Here is a 20927-nt window from a genome sequence, read left to right as displayed (position 1 = left end):
CATTGATGGACATTTCAGTTGATTCCATGTCTTTGCTATTGTGAATAGTGTTGCAATGAACATTTGTATCCTAAGGAAACTTTCAGAATTAGGAAAGGTGGTCAAGAATGAGTTCTGACTCTTTGTTCATCTCTTTGGGAGAGAATAAGACTTTTCTTTAAACCCAGAGAAATAATCTGAACAATTGAAATGACCATGGCCAAGAATTTCATCACGTAATACCACCAAGTTTCTTTAAGAATGTGTATCAAAGTCCAATCAGGACACAGAAATCACATAGTAATTTGAAAAAAAGAGTAAAGGGGCAATTGCTAGTGAGAGATAACAAGTACTCTAAAGAATACAGGAATGGTAAGCATTCTCTTGAGCTTTGCTACTTTGGAGGTCTTCACCCCAAAAGGGGGAATGCTTTCATCGGGAGACACAACAGTAATTTTACTGAATTAGAAGAGAAGATTGCCACCTGGTCATTTGAAACTGTTTATGTCACTAAACCAATGGGCCAAAAATAAGGAGTTACTTCACTGGCTGGAGTAATTGATCCCATTACCAAAGGGAAATTGAATGGGCAGCCCCCTCCCCTAGGACTGGGACAGAAGTCCAAGGAAGAAGCCAGCTCTTCCAAGGACTGAGATACACACATTGTTGTAGAGGGCACGGCAAGGCACATTGGCTGGCAGAGAAATTCACTGAGGTGTCATGTCAGTGGAACTTGCTGGAAAACTGCCCTTTGGAGTGCTAAGGTCATATCCTCAGGGAGGAGCCATGTCCCAGAACTCACTGAAGGAAGGCGGGAAAAGTTGTTCAGAGGAAAGTGCCCTGTTAGCAGCTCTCTGCAAGGAAGTATGCTGGGGGGAGATGATCACAAGAATGGGCCTGCCATCTGCATGTTGCTTAGAATGGCTCGAGCCAGTTGCCTGAGGCAGCCATTCAAGCGAAGGTGCTTTGCTGGTAGCCCTCCCACTATAAAGTTGCCCACAAGAAGGTGCTCTGTGCTGCCGGCCACTGTGCAGAAAACACAGAGCATGTGCACACACACATATACACACTCTCTCTCTCTCTCTTGTTCTCTCTCTGCAGAAGATCAGCAGAAACAAGAAGAAAAACCTTCCTTCTATGATCCTCCAACACTGTCTATTGACAAAGCTTAGCAACATGTTCACTGTAAAGAAGAAATTCTTAAAGATTTCTGCTTCATTATCATAGAATGGTAATAAGTGGATTGGGGGTTGAGACAATGAGCTGATGACTGGCAACAGTCCATTCCTTTAGCTACTCATCTTCCATATCTACCCTTCACTCATGTGAGCTCTGTACAGTGAAGCAACTGTTTCCACCTAACAAGATATTACTTTTTCACAAGTGAAGACATTCTCACTCTTCACAAAATAAAGAGACACACAGTCCTAACCATCACTGTATCCATTGCCAGCTATATTCGTTACTCCTCAAATTCTATCATAGTTTCACTGAATATTTTATTGCCTAGAGGCTATTATGTATGGTTAAGCACCACTAGTTTGTGTAAAAATAAAAAATGGAAAAGAGAAAGAAATAGCCTACACACATAAACATATAATAGCCAAAGAGAAAATACACAAAGCCACTACAGTCCTCATTTCAGTAGTTGGCCACAAGGCCGTAGTTGATACCTCTGACTTATATTTCTCTGGCCCTTGGCCAGAAGCTCAGCGGGTAAACTCTTTATCCAGTAGAGTGACCTAAACCTTCCTTGGGAAGGGTAAAGTTCTCAGTCGTCTGCCTTTTTTTTTTTTTTTTTTTTTTTTTGGTTGTTATGAGAACTGTTAACAGGCACCCCAGATAATCCCCTGGATTCCACATAATCCTCCTTCTCCCCAATGTGTAGCAGCAACTCAATTTCCCTTTGATAATTGGGATCAACCATTCCAACCAGTGAAGTAACTCCTTATTTTTGGCCTGTTGGTTTAGTGACATAAAATCCTCAAATGACCAGGTGGAAGTCTTCTCTTGAAATTCAGTGAAATTGTTGTGTCTCCTGATGAAAGCATTCTCCCTCTTGGTAGCAAAGATCTCCAAATTGGCAAAGCTCAAAGTTTCCATTGGATTTGGCAGTTCCATCAGTTATAGCAGTAAAGAGAATCATTTCAGAAGAATGGTGGAAGCAGAAGCCAGATTACAAGGGGGTGTACAATGAAGAGAAGGCAAGGCAGGGAAGCCAGTAAGTGAATGCAGCCCACTCTTCCAAAGGAAAAGCTATGAAATGAGGTAGAGGAGAGCTCTGTAAAGCATTTAGAATAGGACACAGGATTTTGAGAGGAATTTTTAAAATGAGGAAAACTTGCACATTTTATAAAATTTAAGGGAAAGCCCCTTTACCTAAAAAGAAATTGAAGGAAGAGATGAGAGACGTGGTTATCAGTAAACAAGATCCCAAAAGGGATGGGATCAATAAAACGAAGCAGAGGGATCTCTGCCTCAGGCTCTGAGCCCAAAGATGTGGGGAAGGGATGTGATGGGAGAAAATAAAGGCAAATTTGTAGGAGGTCGAGCAGGAAGTTAAGCTGGTCACCTTCCCCTAGTTTAATTTTGAGATTACAAAGCAAAGCCTTTTGATGAAAGAACTGAGTTGGTAGAGCAGGAAGACCGAAGAAAATGCACAATTTTGAAAAGAACAATAGTGAAAAATGGAGAGGGGCAAGAAATAGAGAAATTGAATCTGGTTGTCTATAAATCATGGTTAATGTAAATCAACTGCTAGTAAATAAAAGATTAATGACATATCCATATAGCAATTAAAAACAGGTTTCTCTTTAATCTCCTATCCTATAGCTCTTATATAGCACTTGTCATTTTCTGCTATGTAGTTTCTTTCCTTTCTAGAATCCACTTGTAACTGTTTAATGAATTAGTTTTTTGTATCTCTCATAAGCATCTACTAGAGCGTGTAACTCATTAACAGTGTTTCAATAACTAATTGTCGTAAAACAAACCTCTAAACTAATGGGGTAAAATAACCATCTTTTAAAATTATTCTCTCCCATGGTTCTGGGGATCAACGAAGTGGTTCTCACTTGGGAATCCCTCCTGTGGTTGCAGTCAGGAAACATCTGGAGGCTCCTTCCTGCACATCTCTGGAGTGTGATGTTGGCTCCTGGCTGGGACCTCAGCCTGGAGGGGCTGTCCTCCACAATACACATGTGACTTCTCCCTGTGGCTTGGGCTTCCTCGGGGGACTGTTGCTGGGTTTCGAGAGCAAGTCCTAGAAAAGAGCTGGGCAGGTGCTATAACATTTTTAAGATCTCTGAAGTCATGCAGTAGTATTCTGTAATATTCTATTTAGAAGAATTAAGTCACTAAGGCCAGCCCATATTTAAGGGGCTGGGAATTTAGACTCTACCTCTTGATGAGGGGAGTATCAGGGGATTTGCAGATACCACCCACACATATAAATGCTAATTAGCTGCTTGTTTTAAGCATTTATTACATTTTGAAAAAGCCTCAGAAAGAGAATGAGGGGTACACAGTCTTACAAGGTCTGAATAGAAGTCAATAATAACGCTAAAGAGTCAATTAGCCCATAAAAGATGCTAACCATGCCTGCTTACTTCACAAGTGTTAGTAATCTTCTTTTACAATCTCCTTTTAGGAGATAAAATTGAGCTGTTTGGTCTAGAAAGGTGTAGTAGGTCAGTGCTTCTACTTTATAGGCATGCAAACTGCTGGGGATCTTGTTAAAATGCAGATTCTGATTCAGTAGGTCTGAGGTGGGGCATCACATTTTGGATTTCTTTTGTTCTTTTTTTTTTTAATACTTTAAGTTCTGGGATATATGTGCAGAACATGCAGGTTACATAGATATATACGTGGCATGGGGGTTTGCTGCACCCATCAACCCATCATCTACACTAGTTATTTCCCCTAATACCATCCCTCCTCTACACCCCCAACCCCTAACAGGCCCTGGTGTGTGATGTTCCCCTCCCTGTGTCCATGTGTTCTCACTGTTCAACTCTCACTTATGAGTGAGAACACCCAGTGTTTGGTTTTCTTGTCCTGTGTTAGTTTGCTGAGACTGATGGGTTCCAGCTTCATCCATGTCCCTGCCAAGAACATGAGCTCATCCTTTTTTATGGCTGCATAGTATTCCATGGTGTATATGTGCCACATTTTCTTTATATAGTCTATCATTGATGGGCGTTTGGGTTGGTTCCAAGTATTTCCTATTGTGAATAGTGCTGCAATAAACATATATGTGTATGTGTCTTTACAGTAGAATGATTTATAATCCTTTGGGTATATACCCAGTAATGGATTGCTGGGTCAAATGGAATTTCTTGTTCTAGATCCTTGAGGAATCGCCACACTGTCTTCCACAATGGTTGAACTAATTTACACTCCCACCAACACTGTAAAACCATTCCTGTTTCTCTACATCCTCTCCAGCATCTGTTGTTTACTGACTTTTTAATGATCATTCTAACTGGTGTGAGATGGTATCTCATTGTGGTTTTGATTTACATTTCTCTAATGATCAGTGATGATGAGCATTTTTACATGTTTTTTGGCCACATAAATGTCTTCTTTTGAGAGTGTCTGTTCATATCCTTCACCCACTTTTTGATGGGGTTTTTTTCTTGTAAATTTAAGTTCCTTGTAGATTCTGATATTAGCTCTTTGTCAGATGGATAGACTGCAAAAATTGCCTTCCATTCTGTAGGTTGCCTGTTCACTCTGATGATAGTTTCCTTTGCTGTGCAGAAGTTCTTTAGTTTAATTAGATCCCATTTGTCAATTTTGGCTTTTGCTGCCATTGCTTTTGGTGTTTTAGTGATAAAGTCTTTGCCCATGCCTATGTCCTGATGATAGTGCCTAAGTTTTCTTCTAGGGTTTTTATGGTTTTAGGTCTTATGCTTAAGTCTTTGATACATCTTGAGTTAATTTTTGTATAAGTTGTAAGGAATGGTCCAGTTTCAGTTTTCTGCATATGGGTAGCCAGTTTTCCCAACACCATTTATTAAATAGGGAATCCTTTCCACATTCTGCATCTCTAGGAAGCAACAGGGGGCATACTGCAGCTCCACTGAGCCCCCATTGAACAGCAAGTTAGCAAAAGTAATAAGGGTAACTGCCTGGCTTCTGTGATCGCACCCTTCTCTGGGAGGAGCTCTAATGAAGTATGCCTCCAGAGGACCTTATGTGCTTACAATACCTTAGCCCTCTGGCCAGTGAACCCCTGATGCCAATAAGGTTAATCTGTTCTTTCACAAGACTTGTAGAACTGGAATTAAAGGAAGAGAGTAATTTCTCTCTCTCTTGTGGTAGAAGCAGGGGATATGAGGCTCTATCCATCACGTGAGAAAGCTAGTTTCCAGGAGGAATAAAGGGAACATATAGAGAAGAGAATCCAGGTGACACTCCAGTGCCTGAGGAGGCTCAGACATGACCCCACTTCCTGCAAGAATATACAAAATTTCCTAATATTCTTCTGGCAAATTCCCCTCTTGGCCTAAATTTGTTCTACTTGGGTTTTTATCATTTGAAACTTAAAAAAACTCTAACAAAAGATAACAAAGGGTAGAGAAAGTAAGGGATATGTTCTCCTGGAAATGCAATCCCCACTGTTTTACAGTACTGGATTATTATCCAGACATCTGCAACCTGAGGGTGAGGACAGACTATCCCTTAAATCATGTTAAAGGCATGCTCCCAAAAGAGTGAACTGTCCATGAAAAAAGAGGACAGTAGAACACTAAGGCTGAGGGAAGATTCAGAAAAGCCTCAATCTACCTAAAATAGGAAAAAATCTGGAAAAGGAAAGCAAGAGAATCTATGGATTAAAATGGTTGGATAGTATTGAAAGAAACTGTTACCCAAAAATGATGCTTGCTGAAAACAGATGGGAAAAGGACAGTCTAAGAATAGCAAAGCTAATGTTCTTTAAAGAGTGACCAGACCCTGGGCCTGAGCATAAGTTAAAAGCAAGATATCCCTGTCCAGCAAAGAACAAAACATTGACCTTACCTATGTGTCGGACATTGCGTGATTTGCTTTACATTTATGACCTTATTAAATGACCCCCTAAGAAAGTTTCACTCTTGCCCCTGTCCCTGAAACCCTGGCACAGTCAGAGCTGGCACTCCTACAGTCAAAAGAGAGAAGACTGAATGAATGCGGGTCATATCATATGATTCCCACCTGGCAGACCCTATGACTGGGTATTCCTCTGCAGGCAAATCTCAACGTCCTGTGAAGTCTCTGCGACTGCAAGCTGCCCAGGTGACACAGGAATGACAGTGTCACCTTTCCATGTTTGGACTAAATCAATTTTTAATAACCAGTCTCTTGATTACAACTTCATCTATATCAATCCCCTTATTCTAGGATCTACACAGTTGAACCAAATATTTCATAGCACATTTCCAAAACAGTACATTTTTTACACTAAAAGAAAAAAAATAAAAGCCTGGTCACCACCAAGGGATACTGTCCATGAATTTAAAGGCTTTCCTATTTAAGTAGCAGGTATATGTGTAAATAGGGCAGGCAGCAACAGAACAGCAATATTGGAGAATGCTTTCTTTGTAGTAAATGTGTATGGGATGTGACAACGCAAAAATGGATACTCATCTCATTATTTTATTGCCATATCTTGTGGTATGTTTATAATGTATTTATTTTGCATATTAAAACAGTATCTGCTACAGATGGGCTTAATTTTGGTAAAGTGAACTGATAAAAGGATATATGTTAATGCAAAATTTGTTGTAAAGATTCCAGAAACACAGGAGTCAAAATTTCAAATTATGATTCCCACAGTAACTGTAACTCTGGTATACAACATACATAATGGAAGAAATGTTATCAACATATACCATAGTAGAAAACACTCAGCAGAAACAAGTTGAGTTATGCTTGTTGTGGGAATCATCATTTTCAACTAGCTGAGAATATATAAAAATTGAAACCATAAATGCATGCATTATTTTTTGCATTTAATTCTAATTTTTCTTGATCCAATTTAATCAGCTTTGCATCCAAACTACATTTTCCTTTCATAAACTGCAAATGAATGTATTTTGTACTTTTAAAATCCACATCATTTGATTTCTTTTTCTCACACAGGCTGCCTTTTCAGGATGGAACCATTATACACTGTCCCTCCCTGAAATGTCAGGACAAGTCTGCTGGGATTCATTTATCTACATTCCTTTTCTCCCTGAAGGACACCATGGGGGAGGAGAAAAAGAATACCAAAAAGAACAAGAATCACATTGAGTAGCTTAGAAAGGTACATAAGTGCAAGAGAAACAGGGCCACTGTCACCATTAACTTCCCCCTTGGTATCCTCCTAAGCTGACATAAGAACAATAATGCCATCATATATTTACAATTTCCAAAGTGTTTAGTCAAAATATTATCTCATCTGATTGATTCTCGCCACAACACTGTGAGAAAGGCAAAAACAAAATACCTTTCTGTTGTTCAGCTTCTGTGACTCAAGTATTATATATTTAAGGATCTGTTTTTATGTTATCATTTAAATTGTAGGTCATTTAACTGCGCCGACAATATTACCTAAATATACTCGTCTACCACATGCAGAGGATTTAGTTATTCCTATTTAAGTAGCAGGTACATGTGTACACAGGGCAGGCAGCAACAGAACAGCAATATTGGAGAACACTTTCTTTGTAGTAAATGCCCTTGAGAATGAGATGTGACAATGAAGCAATAAGGCCAAGTCTATAAAGCAAAAACGGATACTGAGCTCATTATTTTATAGTCATATCTTGTGGTATATTTATAACGTATTTCTTTCACATGTTAAACAGTTAAAACAGAAAGGCAGAATATGCTCTGTGTAAAATAAGTGAAAGATTCAATAACGAAACAGAGGAATAACTGCCCTTTGAAATCCTGCCAAGGCAAAATTTGTCCTGAATGTTATATCCAGTACTACTTTTCCCAGTTTGGTTTTAACTAAGAAGGGCACCTTCTACAACCTCTGAAGAGGAATTCTTTTACTTTCTAGCAGTCTTTACCATCAGGGTATGTTTCATTATATTCAAACTAAATTACTTGGCTCAAGAACAATCATAATTCCTTTACCACCCTAAATAGCTCCGCCTAACCATGATGTCCATGACCTTGTATGAGTGTCTGGAGGGCAACACGGTCAATCTTTTCGTGTCTCATTGCTACTGTAATCAGTCTATTCAATTGCAAGTTGATTTTCCCTTCTTTTCATGTATAAAAAGATCCTTCATATAATCAAACAAAATATCCCTTCCTCATTTATATAAGACACCAATAAAAAGATCAATTAAAACAAAGATTCAGAGCTAGCAAAAAGCCTCAATATCATTTTTTCTAACTAGGAAGATAACACAGCCAATCCTTTACCTGTGAAAAGTATGACAATCTTGCATGCAATTAAAAGGTAATACTTTAAATGCAAAAGGGAAAACAAATCTTAAGGAATATTAATTTTAGGGGTTTTCTTGTGGAGGACGGGTTGTCTTCTTAATGTTACCTATAATTATAAACAAAATTATACAACAGATCTTTGCATTGAATAAAGATAAACACATTAAGTTCCTGGATAAAAGAGATAAAACGGGGAAGGTATCTCCCCAGACATAAATACTGAATTTTTAGGCTTTTCCTCCACTCATATGCAGAAGTTTTAAAAGAAAAAACAATATCAGGGGTTGATCACAGCACAGTCTCAATATTATTTCCAAGCTAAAATGTCAGTGATGGGGATATAAGCTCTGGCATCTTATCAGAGACCAGAAAAGGGGCTTACTGCCTTATGAGATACATCAGCCAGACATGACAGCTAGGCCATAAGCATATATTTTCTTCACAGGTCATCCACTTTAAGGGATTTTTCTCAGGGAAAGTATAGATAGAGCCAGTAGGCAAGGTTTGCCTTAAACAGAATGAAATAAAGTCCTTGTTGGCTCTCTCTTTAAAGATGGAAAATGAAGAGTAGGTGACCAATTCTGTAAGATCACAGAATGCTTAGAAATGAAAAACAATGGGGTATGTTTCTCTTGAGCAGTCAATACATAAAATTACAAAAGGTCTACAATTTCCCAAATAAACTGACAACAAATAAGGTCCTGGAGATTGTCAGTGACATAAATTTAAAAAAGAATTTTTCATCTTTGCTTTTAATTAAAGCCACAGGATTCCATGAGTGACTGACGGCAAAATATTAATACAGTAAAGAATAAAACAAAGGAAAACATTTGGAACAATGTAAGTGGTCAAACAATAGAAGACTGTGAAATGAATTAAACATTCATACAGTGGATACTATGCAGTCATTCACAATGTATTTTTGAGAGGGAAAGGTTTTTTTCTCTTATTGTAAAATGAAAAAAAGAGATTATAAAGTAGTATATTCTATATGATCTCCATATTGGAAAAAAAAATAAGTGCATAAGTCAAAAGATTGAGAGGACATATAGAAAATAATTAACTGAAGTTACCTCTGTGAGAATTTAATGTTTGCACAATTTTTTCTTTTCTAAATGAAAAGGGGATTAGGGGAAATTATTATTTTCAAAAACAATCAATGTATTCTGATCTTTTGTCCCATTTGCTTTTATAATATGCAAAATATAAAACTAGAATATATTTAATGCCATTAAGCAATTGCATTAAGAATTATTTTTAAGTTATGAAAGTTGATTCAAATTTGGTTTTCTTATGCTTATTTCCAATTCACATAAGAGCAACACATTTTTAAAAATATATAATGACATAAATTATTATCCAAGGTTGCAGTCTTTCATGCATTCTTCATATATGATCAAGTCTAAAAAATGAACTTCATATGTTTGATTCCGTAAGTTTTGAAGAAAACCATGATAATAAGTGCCCATAGTCCCAGAATGAAGCCCCCAGGAGGATGCCAATCTTTCAGCTTTGGTTTCTGCAAAACAAGAATAACACAATAAATTTCATAACAGGTAAATAATTCAGCAATCAATAAAGCAAACACTTCACTGGTTGTGTTTGAAGGGGGACTAGTTTACCCAAATTAAGTATATTGGGATAGCAACAATGTTTAAGTAAAGACTTCAAACCCCACAAGGTAAACTGGCTCCTAACAAAGATCAGTTTCAGCTTACATTTTGTTTCCTCAGAGTCATTCCCTTACTACCTAATCATACCATCTATCCTCACTCAAGTTATTCAGTAGCCTAACAGTCTTTCTCACTTTGAATTTGTATATGCATTAATTTGTCAGTTTTACCTATCTCTATTAGACTGTAGCTCCATAAGGGTCATCTTATTTTATTCCCAGCACCAACCTGCCACAGTGCCTGGCATTCAGGAGGCACATGCTGTATAACACACTGAGTAATCAGTGGAAAAACAAACGCTACCAAACTCCATCAGATATTCAACAAACACCTGTCTGCGGGCCAGTGCCCTGGGTCATGTTTTCCCTTGAGATAGAATGCTTCTTACCCTATTAATTGTGCCTATTCAAAACTCACTAACTCAACTGCCAACTCCTTTAGACTCTCCCACCTGATATATTACTTTCTTTGAGTTCTTATAGTACCTGAACTATAACTCCTTCTACTGCTACTCCTATTTACTATTGTATTTACCATTTATCTCCCTGCATATTCCTTGGGATCAAAGTCCATTAAAGTCCATTTTTTTTTTTATCATTCTCTATTACTCACCCCCAAGTGTCATGTATGCGTCTTTGTCCAGCGAGATCAGTCTTTCTCATTTAGTTGTCATTTCAACAGCTACATTACAGCCTTGTAATCGGAAGTTTGTGACAATGATCTCTTTAGGAGTCTACTTACTGAATTACTGGCCAAGACTATAATGACAGTTATGATATTAGAATCATATTTTAGACTATAGGGGAAAGAAATGGTAACTAAAATTTGCTTTAATCATCATTTAGTATAATGTCCATCAATTCAAAATTAAATTTTCAAACTAAAAGGAGAGAAAGCTACCTCAATATTTTAACTTGGATCATAATTCTAGAGTTTTCAGAGCTTTTAATCAAGTGCTTCTTATAAACTGGCCTACCGATATTTAAAGTGGTTACATTCCATCTTCATTACTATGCCTACTCTCACCCTCTACCAGCCCATCCAGAAAACTCCCCCAAAATTTATCCCAAAATATTAAATCCAATTTTCCTCATGTTATTTTACACTTAAGAGTATGCAGTGGCTTCCACTCAATAAATGTGATGATGATGGCAAAAGCCTTGCCCTCTAATATCTTACAAGATGGTAAGTTCAGTGGCTCTCAAACCACTTCTAATGGCAGAGCTCTTGGAAGTTACAGTGCTTTCTGTGCAATGCTGTGACAAATCTTAATTCCAGTAGAAAATCTAGAATAATCAATAAAAAGCAACACTATATTAAAGATAGGTCATATCACAAGCATGTGTCAATGAAAAAATGAGTGAACTAAAGATTTACTGCTCAGTTTTTTTCCTGCTTATTTTCTACTAGTCAAACAATTTGTAATTCACACAAACGGGTTGAAAACGTTTAAGATCTAAAACTACTTTTCCACATACTGGGAAAAGATTACCATGATTCATTATTAGTGGAAGCACACTTTTACACAACCTATAGATATTCCCTGAAAGCCCAGTTTAAGAGCACTGACCTAGTTTGAGAGATAAGATACTGATTTTCCCTAACGACTAGGAGTCTCTGATTTATATGGCATTTAAAAACACCCACACTTAGGTTACTACTATAGAAAAGTTAAATACATATTGTCAAAATCTGGCACTAATGTAAACTCTTAACTAAGGAGAACAGGCTATAGACAATTGTTCCATCAATCCAATTAATGAACTTCAGTGCTAAAAGAGTTAAGATGGCATTTAAACCAAGTCATGTTTTTCAAAAAATGGTGAACATCATTTAAGCTGCACATTCATTAGAGATTATAGAAACAATAATCAAGTACTTAATAGCAAATCTTAATTCACAGCTGTAATAACTCCAGTTACTTTCCAATGAGATGGATTCCCTGAGGCTGTAACTTTACTATTAGATCTTAAACTTGGCAGCCAGAAACAATTGCCAGAGACAAAACACCTGAAGAAAAAATAGCATCTTTGAAAGTAACTACCATTTTCCCAAAGATTCAACAATTAGCCCTGGCAGCTATTTTGACCCATTATTCCAAAGGCTGGCTTAGAGAATTCTGGAGGCACTTCATTCTGGTCTTTCAACCTCCTTGACAGGAATGTGTTTCACTTCTAGACCACTGATGGCCAGGGTAGGAACAGAGAGAAAATCAAAGTGCTATGTCTCCAAAAGCAAACTTGAAAAGTAATAATGGAGGACTGAGAAATATACGTAATTCCTCCAAAATTATAACGGAACGGTAAACTTATTCACATGATAACACTGCACAAGCTACCAAAAGCAGCAAATCGTGGCCTTTCAAAACTGCTCTTTGTGGTTGCTATATTTTTTAATATTTACTCAATATCTGTTTTTGATGAACAAAAACTGGAAAATGCATTATGAATTAAAAGCACTTTGGACTCAGCTTATGATGGCATCTGAACAGAATCCCCTAGTGCAGTCTCTTCCACCTTCTCGCAACAATCCACACAAAGGCACAGAGAAAGACAACAGCACACCCTACCAAAATTCAGTTAACCTCTGATGAGAAATCTCTGATAGTTGCACTATCTGGAAGTCCCAGAAACCAAGACTAGAAACAAATTAATGGTAGGCTCAATTTTCTGTTTGGTATACACCATGCAAAGGCTTGCTTTGCTCTGTGAAACACAATACTTCTGCCAGCTGAGTAAGGGACTTTAGCTCACTCCCTTTTTCTGCCTGCTGCTTAGCAGACACAATGCTTATGCAGTAGAAAGATAGCTTTATGAGGCAGTCAGGGTTGTGTAACTCATTCCCAGTTCCCAGTGGCACACCTCTTTATATATCCATCTAAATACAATTCCCAGCAAACAGTAAGACAGAAGGGTAGAGGGACACTGACAATGGTTCGCTGCTTCCTGAAAGGCTTAGTATCACAGGAAAAGCTCTGCAGAGACCAGAAAACACAGGAAAAACCTTGTTAGTATTACATGTTTTAAAAATATGTTTTTTCCATATACTTCACCTTTTTTTCAGTACCCCTAAACCAGGCATAAGTGGTATGGTAGCAGATGACTCTAGCTTAATTCAGTGGAGCCACATTTAGACTGGCCTAAGAACCAGTCACTGTTAACCATATAACAACCTATTCCTCAGAGACAGATTTGAAAGGCATTTAAACCTAAGTGGATAGTGAAAAGCATCCACACACTCTGTTGGCAAATACCAACAGTGTCCAAATAAAAAGGAAAAACTGAGGTGGGCTCTATGAGGAAAAATATTCCCAAACATGAGAAATAAGTTATAGCCTAAAGATGCAGAGAAGATATCTCTGAGAAAAATTTAATAAGAAACCAAAAAACAATTTTAAACAATTTTTATTTGGCATGGATTTGAACAAAGATTCACAAGCAACTAAAAATGAAAAAATAATATAAAGAGAAAAAGAATACATAATACAAAGACAACTCGCTGAAATAAAAAGGGAGCTGGATGATCTAATTTTGTAACAGCAAAATTAAAATCCACATTTACAAGGAACATAGTGTTCTAAACACATCTTCGAGTCCTTCATTCATCCAATTATGTTAGATTGATGGCAAACATGGCCCTAATTACCCATACTTGACTGTGTCCATACCCTCTGCAATGTGACTTTATAGAAGCTCCTATCAAGAGGTAAAATCTATATATCTATCCTTTGAATCAGCAGGTCTTCTGACTTCTTTTGGCCAACAGAATGCAAAACAAGTAACAGTGTCCCAGGTTTAAGTTAGCCTCAAGAGGCTTGGTTTGCTTCTGCTCTCTCTCAGACCTCTGCCACCATAAGGAGAAAAAGCCCAGATTTCTAGAAGATGAAACATCAGTTGCAGAAGAGCTGAGGTTCTCCCCAGTTAACAACCAGCCAACTATAAGGGCAAAACCATCTAATTAATCCAGAGTTGGCCACACCACAGACTCATGAAGGAGCTTAGCTGAGAACAGAACTGCCCAGCTAAACTCATCCTAAATTGCCAACCTGCAGAATTGTTAGCTAAATAAATGACTGATGTTTTAAATTACTAACTTTGGAGTGGTTCATGATACATCAAAAGTTATGAAATACATCCACAGTGGTGATAATTAATGTGAAGAAAAGAAAGCCCTAATCCTTTATCACCATAACAAAATAGAAAAAGTTCCCATCTCCATACTTTGAACTTCAGGCTTTTCTAACAATGGCATAAGGACAGCATGACAGGCAGCAAATCAAGCCCATACTTTAGTGGAGATGCAGTGCTGCTCTCCTCTAGCTCTCCTTTATAGTCTTCCTGGAAAGAGAGAAACTCCACCTGCACCATGCTAGGAGTTGCTTTCAAGGAAATAATGGTGACACAGGGGAATCTAGAAACTAAATTACCTAGCTTCATTTTAGCCTTCTTCCAACTGAAGTCTAGATCTGAAATTCGGTTTCTCTTCCTTTTAGTTAACAATTAGAGGTAATCCAGATGTTGCCCACCTGCTGGAGAAATGCAAACTACCCAAGATTTTTATATACCTTTTTCCATTATAAATATTGCAAAGCAATTAGTGTAATCCAGAAAATTAAGAATGATTTGTTTTCAACTATGATTTTGGTTTTGATTGAAAGATGACCACAGTTTTTCCTTAACCATGATTTTAACTTTCCTGTGATAAAAACACCCACTATTAAAATTATTAGTTAACATTACTCTGGAATTCCTAGCCAATCCAGACATAACATGTAGGAAGGGAAAGTAAATTTTTATTACTCATTGATATTATCATTAGATATCAAAAAGCTCCATCAAATCAATTCTTACAATTATTGAGAATAAAGGGCTCAGCTTTCATATAAATATTTTACAAAATCAATACCTTTTAAGTATGTCAGCAAATATGAGTCAGAAAATACAAAAAAATTTCATTCATAATAACAATAGAAAAACAAAATATGAATACCTGTAACATGAGATGTAAGGTAAACAATCTACATTACTCTACAGAGAGGGGTAAACAGGAATAAAAAAATATATATAATGCTAAACAATAATGTGATTCTGATGCAAGAGTAGAAAGATGAATAAAACAGAATAGAAACCAGGCAATCAGTCCAGTATCCCAGGATTTAGTATATTATAAAAGGGCTATCACAAATCAGTGGGAAAGGGAATCGTAGTCCTACTGCTGCTGTAACAATGGATTAGCATTTGGAAACAAAATCAGTTTTGTTCCTAACCCAACACTGTAAACAAAAACACACTTCACATGGTTTAGAATTAAATGTAAAAATAGAAGAAAAAGAGATTAAATGTAGGAGAATCTGTATGCTAAGGGGATTAGCAAGCCTAAAACCAATGAGTGAAAATAAAGAGAAGGTGGAGAAATTTTTTTCTTTCTGAGACAGAGTCTCACTTTGTCACACAGGCTGGTGTGCAGTGGCATGATCTCAGCTCACTGCAGACTCCTCAACCTCCCAGGTTCAAGTGATACTCCTGCCTCAGCCCCCAAGTAGCTGAGACTACAGGTGTGTGCCACCAATGCCTGGCTAATTTTTGTATTTTTGGCAGAGACAGGGTTTCGCCATGTTGCCCAGGCTGGTCTCAAACTCCTGAGCTCAAGCAATCCACCTGCCTTGGCCTCCTGAAGTGTTAGGATTACCAGCATGAACCACCATGCCCATCTGTAAAGGGATTTTTAGAAGAGTATTTTGAAAGGTCTGTATTTCCAAATGTATAGAAATCAAATTAAAAGGCAAATAAACTATGACAGAAAAGGGGATAAATATGTGAGGGTCTCCCCCAAATCAGTAAGACATAAAAGTACAACAATAAATGGAACAGGGAAATATTTTCACAAAGGAATAATTACAAATGGCTAACACTTGAAAAAAATATTTTTCTTAATCATAAACATAATATATTAACTATTTCTTTCTCTTCTTACATTGAAACTAGTAAATGTTAATAAGATCCGTCAACTTTTCTGGGAAATAACCCATTAACATGTTTAAAGGTCTTCAAAATATTCATTTCTTCCCATTCCTAAGGATTTGTAAAACTTCCGGAATCTATATTAAAGAATTCAGAAATGTTCACAAAGGTTTTGCACAAAGATTTTCTTCTCGGTGGTTGCATAATAAAAAACAGGAAGGAATCTATATTCACATAATACAGGAAACATTGCATATCCACATATTAATCAATAGAAATATTTTCAAATTTTTAATAATTTTGAGATGTTTATAATGAAATAATAAAATGAAAAGATGCAAATTGAATCTAAAATATGATCTTTTTCTAAAACAATATTCAAAGAAGGGAAATATACTAAAATCTTAGTGTTTTTCTAGGGGAAGCAGGGTTACAGGTGGTTTTAAATCTCTTCTCTATACTTACCTAAACTTTTTAAAATGTTTTTTATAATGAGTATGTCTTACTTTAGTTATTTTGGGGAGAAATCAGATTATGCAGCAAAAATTTGTACTGAAAGAATCCGGGCTGGGGACAATGGCTCACTCCTGTAATCCCAGCACTTTGGGAGGCCAAGGCGGGTGGATCGCCTGAAGTCAGGAGTTTGAGACCAGCCTGACCAATATGATGAACCCCTTCTCTATTAAAAATACAAAAAAAAATCAGCCAGGCGTGATGGAGTGCGCCTGTAGCCCCAGCTACTTGGGAGGCTGAGGCAGGAGAATTGCTTGAACCCGGGAGGCGGAGGTTGCAGTGAGCCAAGATTGTGCCACTGCACTCCAGCATGGGTGACAGAGCGGCATTCCATCTCAAAAAAAAAAAAAAAAAAAAGAAAAGAAAAAAGAAAGAAAAGAAAGAATCCACCTAGAAGAATTTTCATATATTCTTTTCCAAACTAGGAGAAGTACCACAGTAACACTGTTTATTACTGATATCCAACTTTAAGAAAAAGTAACCTGAATAGCATAACAGCAACATAATGTAATAAAGTACTTTTTCAGTATGTGTTTAATGATATTGTTTCCATATGAAAAACACTGCCATTTTTAAAACAACTATATGTAATATTTTAGACATTTTACAATGCTTCTACTTACAATCAAGTGACAAATTGGTATAATTATTGCATTTGGTAGTATGGCTGCATTTAAGGTAAGTTCACATTAAAGTATATCTTGTAATTTCATTTGTGTCCATTAGAGCTTCTTAAAAAATGACTGATTTTATGTAGTTAAGTTACTCTAGTGACTGCTATTAAATGCACTCATCTTTTTTTAAACTTTCACAATAAGTTAAAAGACAAAGGTGAAAAGCATACATAAAACACTGCAATATATTATGAGCGAACACTTAAAAGCTTAAGGGCTACCCTATTATTGAAATACCTAATATTTCAAATGTAAAAGAGGTAGCTAAGCAACGCTGTACTTCCAATTGCGAACAGTATTTAGTTTCCCCTTCCATGTTGCTAGGAGAACATTATCACATAACTTTCAAAATAGTTAACAGAGCATAGATCTAAGTATTAAAATTATGTAAAAAGAAAAAACTCAGGATTCTGAAAACTGTACACATTTACTGGAAAGCAAACGGAAAATTTCCAAGGTTTCAATGAGATTCTTAAAGTATAATGAGCATATCAGTTCAGTTACATTGTATTTTAAGAAAGAAAGTATAAAACAATCTACTAAGGCTATAGTTACAATTACTTCAAAAAATAGCTGTTTTCAACCATTTAATCAGTGGTAGTTTATTAGTATTTCCAGTCTATCTATATCCTTTATATGAAATACAATTTGTATTCTTCTAATTAATAGTAAAAATCAAACTGTGATAGGCAGAATGTAAGGCAGCTTCTAAGATTCCCTCTCCCTGTGATACATACCTATATAATACCTGTCCCTTGAGTCTGGACAAGATCTATGAATATGATGGAATATCACTCCTATGATTAGGCTGAATTATATGGCATATGAGGGATTCTGAGGATATAATTAAGGTCCCTAATCAATTGATTCTCAGTTAATAAAAAAGGAAATTATCTAGGGGGTAGGAGGAGAGGTAGGAAAGAAGGCACTGATCTAATCAGGTAAGCCCTTTAAAAGGGGGTCTAGATATCAGAGATTGAAGTTGGAAAGACAGATATATTAGAAGTAGCCAAGATGCTCTCCTGCTGGTCTCCCGGAATCAAGCAGCCATGTTGTACAGTGGACCACAGACAATGAATGGCGGCAAACAGCCTTTAGAACTGACTGACACCCTCAGTTCTACAAACACAAAGAACTCAATTCTTTTAATTAGGAGGCTTGGAAGAGAACCGTGAGCCTCAAATAAGATTACAGTCCTGATTGACACCTGTATTAAATCTTTGTAAGACCCTGAGCAGAGAACTAGCTAAGCTATGCCTGGACTCCTGACTCATGGAAAGCACAAGATAATAATAGTTTTAAATCACAAAGTTTGTTATATACCAATAAAACTAATTCACAAACAAATCTGCCAATTTGGGATGAATAAAAATACACGAACAAGACATGAAACTATTTATTACATCTGACACTAAAAAAATATGCAAGGAATCCACTTGAATTTTTGGCAGACTTCCTTGAGTGGAATAACATTTAAAGTTATGATATAAACTTTATGTTCTAAAAAAACAGAAGTAAAGAAAAAGAGCTGAATTCTTCCTCGTCTTTCATACCTACTTATTATTCTCTAAGACCTAGCTCAAATTTCCCCTCCAGGTTAAGTCTATTCTCATACCCCAGTAAGAATTAATTTCTTCTTTTTGGGGTACTGGTGATATCTGGTTTATTATTTCACACTACAGTTAGTATATGGGTATGATTCTACTACATTTTGATCTGTTTGTGATATCTATTTTTGAACCTGATAGGGTCCTCACATGCTCTCACTACAACAAGCCAATTTGTCTTAGTGATGTATTATTTTCCTCTTGAAGAAAAGAAATATAAAATACTCAAAGATAAACATCACCTATTCAATGCTAATTCATTAATGTTCTTGGTTTTAGAATTTAAGGAAAAATTAAGAATTGCAGTGATCTAAAGTATAATCTACTTTAGGATTCCATAGTGAGAAGCCATAAGTAAAAAATCTGCTTTTAAAAACATGTAAAAGATAGAATTCCAATGGAGGAGGTTAAATGAGTTGACATCCCAATTGAGCAAAATAACTACAGTTGGTGAAAACATTCAACATTGGCAGCAAGATCTGCTGTGGTATTCAATTCAGTGGATCTCATTTCAGTGTGTTACTTCATTGTGTGCTTAATGAAATCCTAAGAGCTCCACGGGAAAGCCATCCACTAAAGAGGCAACCAGGCTTAGTTTCCTAGTGACCACCCCTAATTATTTGGATTCAATCTTATTTCTAGAGGCAACAACCTCCAATATTGAGAGTGCTATGCTTTAAAATTAAAGATTACAAATGGAATTAAATTTGTTAATCGATTGACCTTAAAATAGAGAGATTACACTGGATTATTTAGGTGGGCCCAACAGCATCACAAGTATTCTTCAGTGTGATAGAGGGAGGCAGAATAGGGAGAACAAGAGTGACGATGACCTGAGAAGGGACTCCTGCTGACTTTGAAGGTGGAGGAAAGGGGTCATAAGCCATAGGATGTGGGTGGTCTACAGAACCTCAATAAGGCAAGGAAACTGATTCTCCCCAACAGCCTCCAGAAATGACTGACATCTTGATTTTTAACCCAGTGAGATCCCTGCTGAACAGCTGATCTTCAGAACTATAAAATAATACATCTGGGTTGTTTTAAACCACCAAATTTTGGTAATTTGTTGTAGCAGTGATAGAAAACTCATATGACAGCAGATGCTTTTGATACAGATAGTCCAGATGTTTATTAGAAGTTTAAATTTCAGCTTTTATATTTAAATTTCCAATAGCTCTTTCTCATACAAAGAAGTTTTTTTGTTTCATACTATCCTAGTCTTGTTTAGTACATAGAATAAGGGTCAGATGGCAATGGCATACTATCTCTAATTTGCTCTGAAGAAAATAACTCTCATCCTAGTGAAAGAAAGAGGGATGAAGAGGGAAGGAGGAAAGAAACCAAAGTAAAGACCAGTGGTTTGCATAAATGCCCTTCAATTTGGATCTTTCAGATGTTTTCTCATTATTAGATTTAGGTTATGCATTTTTTTTTGTTTATTAGAAATATTTATAAGTAATACTGAGTCTTAATTGTATCACAGTATGAGGTGTACAATAACAGTTTGTTCCATTATTGGTGATGTTGGCTATGGTGGCATCTTTCAAGTTTTAATGTAATAACGTTATTATTTTTACTCTTTGCAATTGATAAGGAATTTATGGAACAATATTTTCTTTTCTACTCAAAAAAATGTAAAAGAATTTGAAGTTCAAAATAAATTAATCTATTTTTTAGTTCTTAAGAAAAATAACCCATAGTCCCCTCAAATAAATAATAAAGCTTCATTTATCAACAATGTCTATCAGTGTCTGTTTAGAGATAATCAGAGTTATGCTTCCACCTATGACAGATTAAATGCTAAGGAATTGTCTGCCCATCTTGAACAATTAGAAAGTCAGACAAAAGGTAATTAACAATGGTTTTTCAGACATTGGACAATTTTGCACCAGTTTTCTGATCCCTGAGAAATAGGAAACCATGAGTCCTTTAATTGCCCCATGCTTATTACCTGTAGGCAGTTTCCAAACTACAGTACAAGGAAGGAGACCCAAATAGGGCCTTGCAGTCTTGCTGAGTGTAAGAGACACAAATTAGAATTTGGGGGCCGGGCGCGGTGGCTCAAGCCTGTAATCCCAGCACTTTGGGAGG

General features: G+C 36.6%; 1 protein-coding gene across 1 annotated transcript in view; it reads right to left on the bottom strand.

The window, feature by feature from the left end:
• Positions 1 to 8193: 8193 nt before the first annotated feature.
• The window catches only part of PIGK (phosphatidylinositol glycan anchor biosynthesis class K), a 120057-nt gene continuing 107323 nt past the window's right edge, over positions 8194 to 20927 (bottom strand). The window contains exon 11 of the mRNA XM_032296562.1: positions 8194 to 9928. Coding sequence (XP_032152453.1) covers positions 9812 to 9928 — 117 coding nt within the window. The 3' untranslated portion in view covers positions 8194 to 9811. The remainder of the gene's footprint in view (positions 9929 to 20927) is intronic.

The sequence above is a fragment of the Sapajus apella genome, unplaced genomic scaffold, assembly GCF_009761245.1.
Source record: "Sapajus apella isolate SASKATOON/1434 unplaced genomic scaffold, GSC_monkey_1.0 scaffold36, whole genome shotgun sequence".
NCBI lineage: Eukaryota > Metazoa > Chordata > Mammalia > Primates > Cebidae > Sapajus > Sapajus apella.
Note: the sequence above shows the minus strand (reverse complement) of the source record. Positions and strands in the feature narration are given on the sequence as shown.